Here is a 12,107-nt window from a genome sequence, read left to right on the forward strand (position 1 = left end):
GGGGGCGGGGCCTGGGGCCGTGCGGACGCAGAAAGGCGGCGCCGGCGTGGGGGGCGCCAGTCGCAAGATGGCGGCGGCCATGCCAGGCCTGTGGGCCGTCTCTGCGCAGCGGGCGGCGGCGGCGGCGCGGCCCGGCCTACAGACGCGGCGGCGGCGCTAGCCCGGCCCCGGCCTCTCTTTGCGGTCGCTACTCCCGCCTCTCCCCGCCATGGATTTGCCCGTGGGCTCCGGCGCTGCGGGGCCCAGCAACGTCCCGGCCTTTCTGACCAAGCTGTGGACCCTCGTGAGCGACCCGGACACCGACGCACTCATCTGCTGGAGCCCGGTGAGGGCGGGCCCCGCCTCGGCCGCCGGGTGTGGGGACGGAGGGCCCGAGGGGGAAGGAGCGTCCGAGGCCTCCCGCCGGCTCCTGCCCGCGCCAAGTTCCCCTGGGCGGGGAGGGAGGAGGCGGGCCTGTCCTTCCCGGGCTCTGCTCCCGGCCGGACAGCTGCGGGGCGCGCCTGTGCCTCGACGGGCGCCCCGGGTCGCTAGTGGCAGTGGCGTCCCGGCGGCCTCTCCCCTGCGTTCCCGGCGGTGCGGTCTGCAGCCGCGCGGAAACCAGGATTCGCTCACGGAGTCGAGGGCGCCGCTCCGGCGCGGAAACGGAAAGTGAAAGGTCGGGAAGCCCGGGTGGACGTGCAGACCGCGCCGGATAGCGAGCTGGTTCCCCAGATCAGCCTGGCTTTTCGTTCCCCCGGCGGCGTCTCGGTCCACGCCCCGCGCCTCGTTGCCTGGCAGCGGGCTTGTTGACAGGCTAGGCCCGAGCCTGCGGGACCGGCCGCTCGGGCCTGGCCGCGGGGCCCGTCAGGGCTGTGTCTGCAGTTGGAGGCGAGAGCCGAGCCTGCTGCTCGCTCGCATCCTGGCTGTGCCGCCGCGTCCGGCCAGGGCCGGGGCCGGCGACTGTGCGGAGGGGCTCCGGTGCCTCCGAGCGCCCGGGCCGCTGAGGGCAGGCGGGTTCTCGGCTCCGTTAAGCCTCCCGCTCCTAGTCCTGAGCTGTTCGGGGAGGAGGGAAGGCTGGGCGGGAAGCAGCCCCCCGAGCCAGGCTCTCGCCCTTGGGCCGGCTGGTGGCTGAAGCGCGGCCCTGCGGGAAGAGTGTTTGGGAATAAAGAGGCTAGAAGTCCCGCTGGAGACATTTCCTGTTGGTCCCAGGGCAGTCGTCCTGCGGCCGGTGCCCCCTTCCCCAGGCCTGTTCCCACGGGCAGCACAAGCGCCAACGAGGGTCAGGGTGCGTTCCCACAGGGCCCGTTACCCCCTTCCCTTGACCAGAGGAAATGGCCCCGTTTGTCTTCCCTTCTTCTGCCTTCCTCCTCCTGCTCCTTCCCTGAGCTCTCAGGGAACACTCTCACCCAGTTCGGGGAGGCCATCTGAGCTTAATTCTACCAGGATGACTTGTCCTGCCCCTTAATCGGCTTGCTGTTTGCGCTTAAAGATTGTGAGGCAGCCTGGCCGGCGTGGCTCAGCGCTTGAGTGTCCACCTGTGAACCAGGAGGTCACGGTTCGCTTTCCCAGTCAGGGCACATGTCCGGGTTGTAGGCTGCATCCCCAGTGTGGGGTGGCAGGAGGCAGCCGATCAATGATTCTCTCTCATTATCGATGTTTCTCTCTCCCTCTTTCTTCCTCTCTGAAATTAATAAAAACGTATTTTTAAAAAGGAAAGATTGTGAGGTGTGTAGGGGGAGCCCTGCCGGCATACTCCCAGGACCCGCAGTCTGTGTTCCGGGCAAAGCCTTTGAGTAGAAAAGTCCAATACCATCAGACCTGTGGCAGCCTCCACTCACGGTGGCCACAGCAGCCGTGAGCCCGGTTGGCAAGTTCTTCACGGGGAGGAAGAACAGCTGGAGCCTGAGTGTCTGGCCTGGTCTGTGTAGCCTAGGATCGTGGTCAGGTGAGGCCGGAGGCACTCGGACAGCTGGAGGAGGCACTTCTTTTTACTTGTAGCAAAAGGGCCTCCTGTACTGGGAGGCCCTGCTTAAATTTTGACCCTGGTATCTCGGGGCCTCACTGTAGCCCCCGCCTGGTCAGTGCCGTTCACTTCTCGCTGCAAGTAGGAATGACCCTAACGGTTGTGAGGGGCTGCGAGAAGTCCCAGAGACCTGGTGAGTGGAGGTCCCCAAGGCCGGGTCCGTCCCACGTGGCCTGTGTCAGAGGCCACCTGTGGTCAGAGGGTCACTCGAGGGGCTGGTCTCTGGTTGGAGAGTCTGGAGCAGAGCAGTCCCTGCAGTTAGGTCACCAGCTCCCCATGAGACCACTCCAAGAATTGGCCTGGACACTGTGCTGGCCGTGGACTGTTTTCAGAGTTCCCATGGCAGGTAGGCCCACCCGCCTCCCTGGCTCAGCCTGCCACGCCCATCTCAGACAACCGGCAGGACCCAACAGGTCCTTGTGGGCCCCGCCCTCGGTGAAAAATGCTGCAGGGGTGCCCCAGGTCACAATGTGAGGTGCCCTGCATGGCTGGAGGCTCTCGGTGCCTCCCGGAGCCAGGGTGGCTGCGCCGATGACCACCGAGGGGTAGCATAACTGTGCTTGTTGACTCCTTCTGTGTATCAGTTGTGCTCCATCCACAGCCACGCGGGGAAGTGACAGATGGCCCTTTTGTAGAGAAGACTGCATCTCAAAGACATCAAGAAACTTGAAGTAAGAGCTAGAGAATCGTTGAGCCAGTTCTGAAGTCGACGTTCTCTCTGCTGACATCCAGCCATTGCTGCCTGCCTTTGCCAGGAACTCCAGGCCTTCTGACTGGAGACTGCCCGCTACGGCCCACGGGGTGAAAGCTCTGGCCCCACTCCGGCTGCTGCTTAGCCCCCAGCCACACTTGGACTGACCACTACTGCAGGGCTCCCAGTCGGGTGCAGCCCTGCTCTTTAACAATTGCATTGGACCTCCTGGTCACGCAATACGGCAGATAAACCAATGAAAGACAAAGATTGGAAAGTAAGACATAAGACTCTCTCCGTTCCTAGAAAACATTGTCATTTAGAGCGAGAAAGGGAGTGGGAGAGAGAAGCTTCCATGTGAGAGTGAAACATGGATCTGCTGCCTCCTGCAGGCCCCCACCAGGGACCAAGCCTACCCAGAACCCTGACCAAGAATCAAACCGGCCACCCTTCAGTGCATGGGACACCACTCAACCAACTGAGCCACAATGGCCAAGGCACAGAGTTCATCCTTGTATTGTTACTTATTAACGTGTCCCAGTGCGGAAATTAATTAGAAGAAATATTTTAACAGTCACTCTTCGCCTTTTCTCTATAATAGAAGTGTCAACCAAATTCACGATGGACAATGACAGGTGGAAACATACCTGTGATTGGCGCATGCGTGAGTCCACTTAGCCTTTGGATGGCCTGTCCCCCGAGCAGATTCTCTGTGTCGCTGCTCGGGGTGCTGGACAGGGCAGTAGCCTCTGTCTTCTCAGCTTGCCCCTCCTGGCATGGGTGCTTGTCCTACCTGCTAGCTGGGAGGGGGGGTGGGGGGGTGGGAGCCCCAGTGTTCTCAGCCTGCCATGCCTGCGTGAGAGCCTCCATTCCCTGGATGGGAGCAACATGAAGAAGGGGACCCCCAGCCTCTTGGTTGCAATCACCAGGCATTTCGCCTCTTCACCTTGGAGCTGGGTCGGGTGAGAGGTGCTGTGCCTGCTCCATGAGCTGCGGTCGGCCTTGGGTGGGGCCGCAGGGAGAGTAGTCTCCATGGTCTTGGCTGTGCCCCTCCAAGTGCAGCATCAACCAAGGCCCTGGGGTGAAGGGGAGTGGGTGGTGGCGCAAGTGCTGCCGACTCCCTGTTCCTACAGAATTTTAGTAGATTTTCTTGAATAAACGTTTCTTCGTTTGTTACAAAGGCAAGACCAGGGTATTGAGTGCGCACTGCTTGCTTTACGTGGAAGTGGTTCGGTGGTCGGCTCCCACTGCCCTCCCCGGAGTGGAACTCACTCCTTCCCTTTCCACAGTTAGTCTTACTGAGCACAGCGCACACCCCAGGGACAGGGCGGCCGAGGGCCTGGAGAAAGCCACGGGGTGCCCAGGCGGGGCTGCTTGGTCGCTCGCTCGGGGAAGTCGGACTAAAGGGAGCCTTGGAGACAGGTTCCGAGGGTGCCCATTGCTCCCCGAGTGCAAGTCTCGTGGGGTCACTTAGAGGTTCAGGGGTACATGCCTGTGGGGGAAGGAGCGGGAGAGGGGCTGGCACGGCGTGCTCCCTGGAGGGAGTGTGCCTCAGCACCGTTATATGACCCGGCCTTCTGCCCTCGTGGTTGCTGGCGGAAACAGCTTCCGTCGTGAGGAGTCTCCTCTCCTGCTGCTTTCCTGGTCCTCTTCACCTTTCGCTTTCTGCAGTTTGCCTGTGGAGTGTCCAGGTGTGGATTTCTGCATTTACCCGTCTTGGGGTTCGTTTAGCTTACTAGATATTTTTAAATTTGGGGGAGTTTGGGGCCATTATTTCTTTTTGATATCTCTACCCAGATCTTCCTTTTAAGTTTTCCCAATTGGTATCCACTGTCTTTTTTTTTTTTTTTAATATGTTTTTATTGATTTCAGGGAGAAACAGAGAGAGAGAAAAACACCAATGATGAGAGAGAATCAGTGATTGGCTGCCTCCCGCACACCCCCCACTGGGGACTGAGCTTGCAACCCAGGCATGCCCCCCTGATCAGAATCGAACCTGGGACCCTTCAGTCTGTAGGCCGACGCTCCACCCACTGAGCCACACCAGCTAGGGCTATCCACCGTCTTAGGCAGCCAAAAGATGTGAAACTTAGACATCCGTGCAGGCTGGTTTTTGCTCAGTGGCTAGAGGGCCAGCCTGCGCACTAAAGGGTCACAGGTTCAGTCCCCCCACCCCCTTCTTCCCTCTCTCCCTTCTACTCTCTCTGAAGATCAATGGGAAAAATTCTCGGATGAGGATTAACAAAATAAGAAAATTAGACATCCTAGAGAAAAGGCTTTTTATACTGGGAGAGCTGTGGGTTAAATCAAACAAAGACAGCAAAGCCAGCAAAGCTTATTTAAATAACTTAGTCCCTGGAGATTGTCCTAAGGCATATAACAAAAGAAGATCTAACTGTGGCCAGTGTGGCTAAGTTGGTTGAGTGCTGTGCCATGCACTGAAAGGCCGCCAGTTCAATTCCCACTCGGGGCACATACCCAGGCCGCAGGTTCTGTCTCCATTGGGGTGTGTACAGGAGGCAACCAATATCAATGTTTCTCTCTCACATTGATATTCCCCCCTCCCTCTCCCCTTCCTCTCTCTCTAAAATCAATAAAAGTGTTAAAAATAAATAAATAAATAAATAAGAAGAAGAAAGAAAAAATCTAAAAACGCTGCCCTGATTGGGTGCCTCAGTTGGTTGCAGCATCGTCCCCTGCACCAGGGGGCTGTGGATTTGAGTCCCGGTTCAGGCAAATGCCTGGGTTGCGGGTTCAATCCCTAGTCAGGGCCCATATGAGAGGCAACATATCAATGTTTCTCATCAGTTTTTCTCTCTCTCCCTCTCCCCCTTCCTCTCTAAAATAAAAAAAAATTAAAAAGTGCTCCAGCTGCAGGGACCATCCGGGCCTTCCCCCATCCCCTTAACCCTCTCCCCTCCCCCGGGGTGGGGAGCGCTCCCTGTGTGTCACTACAGTCTCGGCCGCGTGTCACCCTGCGCCGTCACAGGGCCTGCCTGGCCCCTCGTGGAAGGACATGGAGAAGCGGGTCGTGCAGGGGTTTTGTACAACCGGTTTCTCATCTCAGATGCCAAGGGGAAGAGGAAGTTGCGTCTCTGAGCACAGCTTTCCTCCAGAGTAACTGGAATTAGGGCCCCATTTGTTGGCTGCCTTAGGTGGGGTCTCAGCTCTTCTCAGGTGCATTTGCGTGCTGCAGCTAAAGTGGATTCCCCTAGGGCCGTGGTCGGCAAACTGCGGCTCCTCCTAAGCCTCAGGAGTACCCTAATTAAGTTAATAACAATGTGCCTACCTATATAGTTTAAGTTTAAAAAGTTTGGCTCTCAAAAGAAATTTCAATCGTTGTACTGTTGATATTTGGCTCTGTTGACTAATGAGTCTGCCGACCACTGGCCTAGAGAATGGGCCTGCAGTGCTGTGGTGCTTCCTGGATGTGGCCTTGGCCTTGGGGAAGCTTCAGGACCCTGGGCGGGGCACCCTGACTGCGATGAGGTCCCCATCTCTCAGGCGAGCAGCTCCCGTGGCCTCCGCCCCACAGGAGGGAGCATGGCTGCCTGCTGCTCACGGAGGCCCTGTGCCCTCACCAGCTGCGCTTGACTCACCTGCATGTCTCCTGGCAGAGTGGGAACAGCTTCCACGTGTACGACCAGGGCCAGTTTGCCAAGGAGGTGCTGCCCAAGTACTTCAAGCACAACAACATGGCCAGCTTTGTGCGGCAGCTCAACATGTGTGAGTGCCCGCCCGCCGGGGGGGAGCGGGGGGGGGGGGGGGGGGCAGAGGGCGCCAGCAGTGACCCTGCCTGTGGTGAGGGTGGAGCCACCAGGTTGCGGTCCCTCTTCTCCAGGGTGTGGCATGGAGCCAGCACACCTGGGGGCTCAGGCCAGACTGCCCAGCCACTGCGGGCAGGAACTCTGAGATTGCAGTGGCGGGCGGGGGGGGGGGGGGCGGGGGGCGCTGGTCTCAGTCCTAAGGCAGAGCTGCCCGTGCCCCGTCGTGTGCAGATGGCTTCCGGAAGGTGGTGCACATCGAGCAGGGCGGCTTTGTCAAGCCAGAGCGGGACGACACCGAGTTCCAGCACCCCTGCTTCCTGCGCGGCCAGGAGCAGCTCCTCGAGAACATTAAGAGGAAGGTGACCAGCGTAAGTAGCGGCCTCCCTGTCCCCACACCCTCTGACCTCCCTCTGGCGGTGGGGTTGCCGCGTCCACTTGGTGCCCTGCTGGCCTGGCCTGGCTGCTCCAAGCCCTCTTCCTGATGGCCCCCTCCGCTTGTCCGCGTGGACCCCCGCCTGTGCCGCGCCAGCTGCTGCAGTGAAGGCCGATCTCAAGGCCGCAGCCCCTGGCCCTTTCCCCGTGTCCAGACCCCCCGATTCTGTGGGGCCCATCACAGTGACCCTCCTGTGGGGACCCAGGTGTCCACCCTGAAGAGTGAGGACATGAAGATTCACCAGGACAGTGTCACCAAGCTGCTGACCGACGTGCAGCTGATGAAGGGGAAGCAGGAGAGCATGGACTCCAAGCTCCTGGCCATGAAGCAGTAGGTCCCGCGGGGAGCGGGCGGCAGGTGGGGCAGACAAGGGTGCGACATTGGGCCGCGTGGCCAGGCGCTTCTGCCGCCTGCAGGAGGTGTGGCCGGTGATCTCGGGCCTTTTGCTCCCCGGAGTTAGGTTTGGCCTTGCACACCCTCGAGGGCCTGCCGGGCCATCCTCCTTCCCCGGGAGGTGGGGTCTGACCACTCCTGCAGCAGCGTGCGGAGCTGGGCTCCTCAGAGCACTGGCCTCATTCTCCGTCTGCTCACACCAGCCCTCCGGGCCCTCCCTGCAGACCAGGGTGGCCAGGCCCCTCCTGCTGGCTCCCACTGTCCCTGGCATCACTCAGCACAGACGTCCCCTCACCCAAGACCCTCAGAAATGCCTGCTTGGGTTTCCTCCCATGCCCGTGAGGGCCCTGGGACCTCAGGAACCCCAGCCAGGGTGGTGTCCTCAGCTCAGGGTCACCTCAAAGCTGCTCAGGGGGCAGGTGCTGGTGCCCTTGTGACCCCTTTATCATAGAGGTGGCTCCTGGGCTCTGACTCTTCCCATTGGGGGCCAGATGAGCGAGGCCTTCAGTCAGGGCTCCTCTAGGTGAGGCCAAGAGGGTCTACTCTATCAAGAAGACATTCGGGGGGGGGGGCGGGGGGGGGGGCGTGGCAGGGCTGGCCCAGCAGAGGGCAGACCCACTCATAGCCCTGCTCACCTGTTGAGAGGGTGGGCTCACCTGGCTCTTCCCACTCCCTGGGCCACCTCTGAGCTACACTCAGGCCCTGAGCCCTGGAAAGATAACAGATCGACCCCATATGCTGCTCTGCAGCCTGGAGAGCTGGGCGACCACTGTCCCTCTGGCCTGCCTTCCTTCCTGTCCTCAGGCTGGGCTAAGGTCGAGGGTGGGGGAGGCCTTCAAGGGTCAGCCAGCTCACCTGGCCAAGAAGGCCCCCAGTAGGTCTCAGCAGGATTCTGGGGTGCAGACAACACTCCGCCTGCATCTGACCTCAGCCTCCAGCTGACACCCCCCACCACCACCACCTGACTCTGAGCATCCTTCCCTTGAGGTGCAGGTGAGCAAGGAGGGGGATAGTGGCAGCAAGGTCTGGCCTGCCCCGGTCACATTCCATAGCCCATCCTTGTCCGTAGTGGAGAGACAAGCTAGCAATGTGTGGTCACCAACAGCCCTGCACCTGCCTGGGTTGGGGTGGAGTGTCTGTGGAGCCCTTCAATCTGGGGCTCCTGGGACCTGGCCCCACTGACTGCGCCCTGGTCTGTTGCAGTGAAAACGAGGCCCTGTGGCGGGAGGTGGCCAGCCTGCGGCAGAAGCACGCCCAGCAGCAGAAAGTCGTCAACAAGGTACACGGTGGGCCTGCAGGGCTCCTGCTGTCACCTCCTCGGCTGGGCTAACTGTGCGCCTCCCTCCACCCCCACAGCTTATCCAGTTCCTCATCTCGCTGGTGCAGTCGAACCGGATCCTGGGGGTGAAAAGAAAGATGTGAGGCGCTGCGGGTGCCCGTCTCTCAGCACTGGGTCCTGGGTGCCACCGGGGCCAGGAGGCAGCTAACCCACCCTTCCCCACAGTCCCCTGATGCTGAACGACAGTGGCTCAGCACATTCCTTGCCCAAGTACAGCCGGCAGTACTCCCTGGAGCCCATCCACGGCTCCGGTCCCTACTCGGTGAGCTCTGGGCGCAGCGGGCCTGGCGGGGACAGTGCTGCCCGGGCACAAGCCACATGTGTCCCGTCCTTTGATGGCAGGCTCCGTCCCCGGCCTACAGCAGCTCCAGCCTCTACTCCCCAGATGGCGTTTCCAGCTCCGGACCCATCATCTCGGACATCACCGAGCTGACTCCCAGTAGCCCCGTGGCCTCTCCCGGCAGGAGCATAGATGAGCGGTGGGAACCGCGCCACCTCCCTCGTGGTCCGAAGAGGGCTGGGGCCACAGAGGTGCCTGCTGACGCCTGTGCCCCCACCCGCAGGCCCCTGTCGAGCAGCCCCCTGGTGCACATCAAGGAGGAGCCTTCCAGTCCTCCTCAGAGCCCCCCGGTGGAGGAGGCGAGTCCTGAGCGCCAGTCCTCCATTGTGGACACCCCCCTGTCCCCAACTGCCCTCATTGACTCCATTCTGCGGGAGAGTGAGCCTGCCCCAGCTGCCTCAGCCACAACCCTCCCAGATGCGGGGGGCCGGCCCCCCTCAACCCCGCCCACCTCGGCCCCTGAGAAGTGCCTCAGCGTAGCCTGCCTGGACAAGTGAGTGCTGCCCTCCACTTCCCTCCCCCCCGGACGTGCCTGGGGCTTCTGGCTAGGACTGTCCTGGAGGGCTGGGCACGGGGCTGCAGGGGCTGCAGGCGTGGTCTTCAGCTCCGAGTTTGGGATTGGGGAGGGAGCTGGAGACCAGCCTGGCTCCCACAGCCTTGTCACTCAGGAGCTGAGGATGGTGGCCTGTTGCACCTGCTCTCTGTGCCACCCTGGCTGCAGCTGTCAGTCACCTGGCCCTGCTGCCCAGCAGAGGCCCTGCCACCAGAGCCAGGCACGTGGGCGGGGGCACGCGCCCTCTGGGCCCGGCTGCAATGGGGCTCTTGTCTTTATATCTTGCAGTTTGGCTCGCACTCCACAGATGTCTGGGGTCGCCCGCCTCTTCCCCTACCCCTCCTCCTCTCTGCATGGCCGATTCCAGCCAGGGTTAGCGCTGTCCCCACTGGGGAGGGAGGAGGGCTCTTCCAGAGCTCGGGCCCCTCCCCAGCTGAGGACCACTTGGCCAAGCCTGGTGAACGGTATCCCAGGCTGCCTGCAGGGAGTGTGGCCCCCCGGCCCTGGGGCCCAAGCCTGTTCTCCAAATCACTGGCTGACAGCGAGGGGCCTTCCGGGCGAGCTCAGCTACTAGTCTGTCCGGGTCTCTGCTACTGTGCAAACTGGCTTTCTCTCAGGGCGGGCTGGCCACTCCTCAGTGTCCTCGGGGCACCCCATGGCCCTCCAGACCTGGGTCTTTCCCACCCGCACGAGGGAGGCCTGGCCCACCTCACACTGAGCACAGCCTTCCCCTCCCTACTGTCTTCCATGCAAAGGCAAGACTTCCAGCCTGAACCCTCCTGGCCCAGCCTCATGCTGTTGGAGGCCTGCAGGGCCGGGCCAGCCGGTGTGGCCCGAGCCACTCTCCCCCCCAGTTGCCAGGCACCCAGGCCCTGTCCACACACTGCTGCTCTGGCCCCAGGCAGGGGTGGGTGTGGCTGAGGGGGAGCCCTCTGGCAGGGGGTGTGTGGCTGCGGGGAAGGCACTGGAGTGATGCCTCAGCTGCCCCCTCACCCGGCCAGGGCTGAGCTCAGTGAGCACTTGGATGCCATGGACTCCAACCTGGACAACCTGCAGACCATGCTGAGCAGCCACGGCTTCAGTGTGGACACCAGTGCCCTGCTGGACGTGAGTCCCACCCCGCCCACCTCCCGCCACCCACCCTGCTCGCAGTCCCAGCCTGACTCTCTTCCTCTCTCCCAGCTGTTCAGCCCCTCGGTGACAGTGCCAGACATGAACCTGCCGGACCTGGACAGCAGCCTGGCCAGTGTGTGTAGAGTGGGGGTGGGGTGGAGGGAGGTGACGAGGGTGGGGGAGCAGGAACCTTCAAAACCCTCCTGCCCCAGCAGATCCAGGAGCTCCTTTCTCCCCAGGAGCCCCCCAGGCCTCTCGAGGCAGAGAATAGCAGCCCCGACTCAGGTGAGCAAGCCCACCTGCACACCTCCCGTCCCCTCCTGTCCCACCCACCAGCATCCTCACCGTGCCCCCCATTCCCACCCCCAGGAAAGCAGCTGGTGCACTACACAGCACAGCCCCTGCTCCTGATGGACTCCGGCCCCATGGACATGGGGAGCAGCGACCTGCCTGTGCTCTTCGAGCTGGGGGAGGGCTCCTACTTCTCAGAGGGGGACGACTATGCAGATGACCCCACCATCTCCCTGCTGACGGGCTCGGAGCCCCCCAAAGCCAAGGACCCCACTGTCTCCTAAAGGGTTCAGGAGGGCCAGTTATTCTCCGTCAGCAATGAGGCCCAGCCCCGCATGCCATGGCTTGCTTGGGGCTTCACAGCCACGCCGAACTGACCAATACTGTGGCTTTCACAAAGTGTATTTTGGTTTTTACATGAGTCCCCTTCCCCCTTCATAGAAATAAACATACAGGTATATATGTAGATGGCCGTGGATGGACAAGACGAGCTCTACACTGGCCTGTGGCCACTTCCTCCCAGGGGGCAAGGAGGATGCCCAGCACACCTGCTCTAGGGCCTGTGTGCACTTGGGACTAATCGAGGGGCCTGTGGGGCTACAGGACCCCTGCCCCTGCCTCCCACCAGGAGCCCCTGGGGATGTGGCTTGTCTGCCCAGCAGAGCCTTCACTGGGTGCTGGGCCTGCTCTGGGAGAAGAGGGTCTGGCCAAAGGAAGGGAGTGTGATCCTGCTTGTGGGTCTGGCTCCTGTGCTGTCAGCCAAGGTGTAGGGGAGGCACAGTCCACCTGACAGCCAGCACCCAGGAGCTTCCCCAGTGTTCACCATCCGTGGGCAGGGACAGGAGGCCACGGCCCCTGTGGCCCATGGGAGAGGAGGACTTGGGTGGAGTGGGCTCTTGTTGGGCATCTCAGACGCTCCCTGTGGGGCCCACCTGCCAAGTGGCACACCTGGCCTGGCACAGCCCTAGGCTCTTCTATCCGGAGCCAGATCCAGGCCCAGGCTGCCTCCCACCTGGCAGGGGGCAGGATCTGGGCAGTGTCCTGAGACTGCACCATGGGGACAGCCCAGCCCAAGGCCAGGAGAGCAGGGTGGGAAGAGCTGGCCCGCTCGGGTCATGCAGACATTGCTCCTGAGGCAGGTGCCCCCCGCCCCCATGGATACATCACCGCCAAGGGGGAGACCCC

The 12,107-nt window shown here is 61.7% G+C and overlaps 1 protein-coding gene across 9 annotated transcripts; it reads left to right on the forward strand.

Annotated features, from left to right (window-relative positions):
* The first annotated feature begins 54 nt into the window (after nt 1-54).
* HSF1 (heat shock transcription factor 1) lies at nt 55-11,388 on the forward strand. 9 transcript variants are annotated; one of them, XM_070392553.1, is made up of 15 exons: nt 236-325; nt 2,604-2,970; nt 3,086-3,357; nt 6,311-6,419; nt 6,692-6,828; nt 7,099-7,223; nt 8,490-8,565; nt 8,643-8,704; nt 8,791-8,887; nt 8,968-9,458; nt 9,807-9,890; nt 10,520-10,625; nt 10,701-10,766; nt 10,847-10,916; nt 11,001-11,388. In XM_070392553.1, exons 3-15 carry the CDS (start codon nt 3,322-3,324, stop codon nt 11,204-11,206), a joined length of 1,665 nt encoding a protein of 554 aa, XP_070248654.1. In that variant the 5' UTR covers nt 236-325; nt 2,604-2,970; nt 3,086-3,321; the 3' UTR covers nt 11,207-11,388. The 9 variants fall into 9 exon arrangements, with proteins under 9 accessions (XP_070248655.1, XP_070248650.1, XP_070248651.1 ...); XM_070392552.1 differs by having other exon boundaries at nt 3,295-3,357; XM_070392554.1 differs by lacking the exons at nt 2,604-2,970; nt 3,086-3,357 and having other exon boundaries at nt 55-325; nt 8,968-9,104; nt 9,189-9,458.
* Nucleotides 11,389-12,107: the final 719 nt, after the last annotated feature.

Source organism: Myotis yumanensis, unplaced genomic scaffold (assembly GCF_028538775.1).
Source record: "Myotis yumanensis isolate MYYU_CA2020_CCGP unplaced genomic scaffold, mMyoYum1.0.hap1 SCAF_15, whole genome shotgun sequence".
NCBI classification, from domain to species: domain Eukaryota; kingdom Metazoa; phylum Chordata; class Mammalia; order Chiroptera; family Vespertilionidae; genus Myotis; species Myotis yumanensis.

Bases quoted from the DNA above. Each gene is read 5' to 3' on its own strand.
- HSF1 (XM_070392549.1), top strand. From the start codon at position 209: ATGGATTTGCCCGTGGGCTCCGGCGCTGCGGGGCCCAGCAACGTCCCG. The intron at 326-6,310 runs GTGAGGGCGGGC...GTCTCCTGGCAG, and splicing joins CACTCATCTGCTGGAGCCCG to AGTGGGAACAGCTTCCACGT. The intron at 8,705-8,790 runs GTGAGGCGCTGC...CCTTCCCCACAG, and splicing joins CTGGGGGTGAAAAGAAAGAT to TCCCCTGATGCTGAACGACA.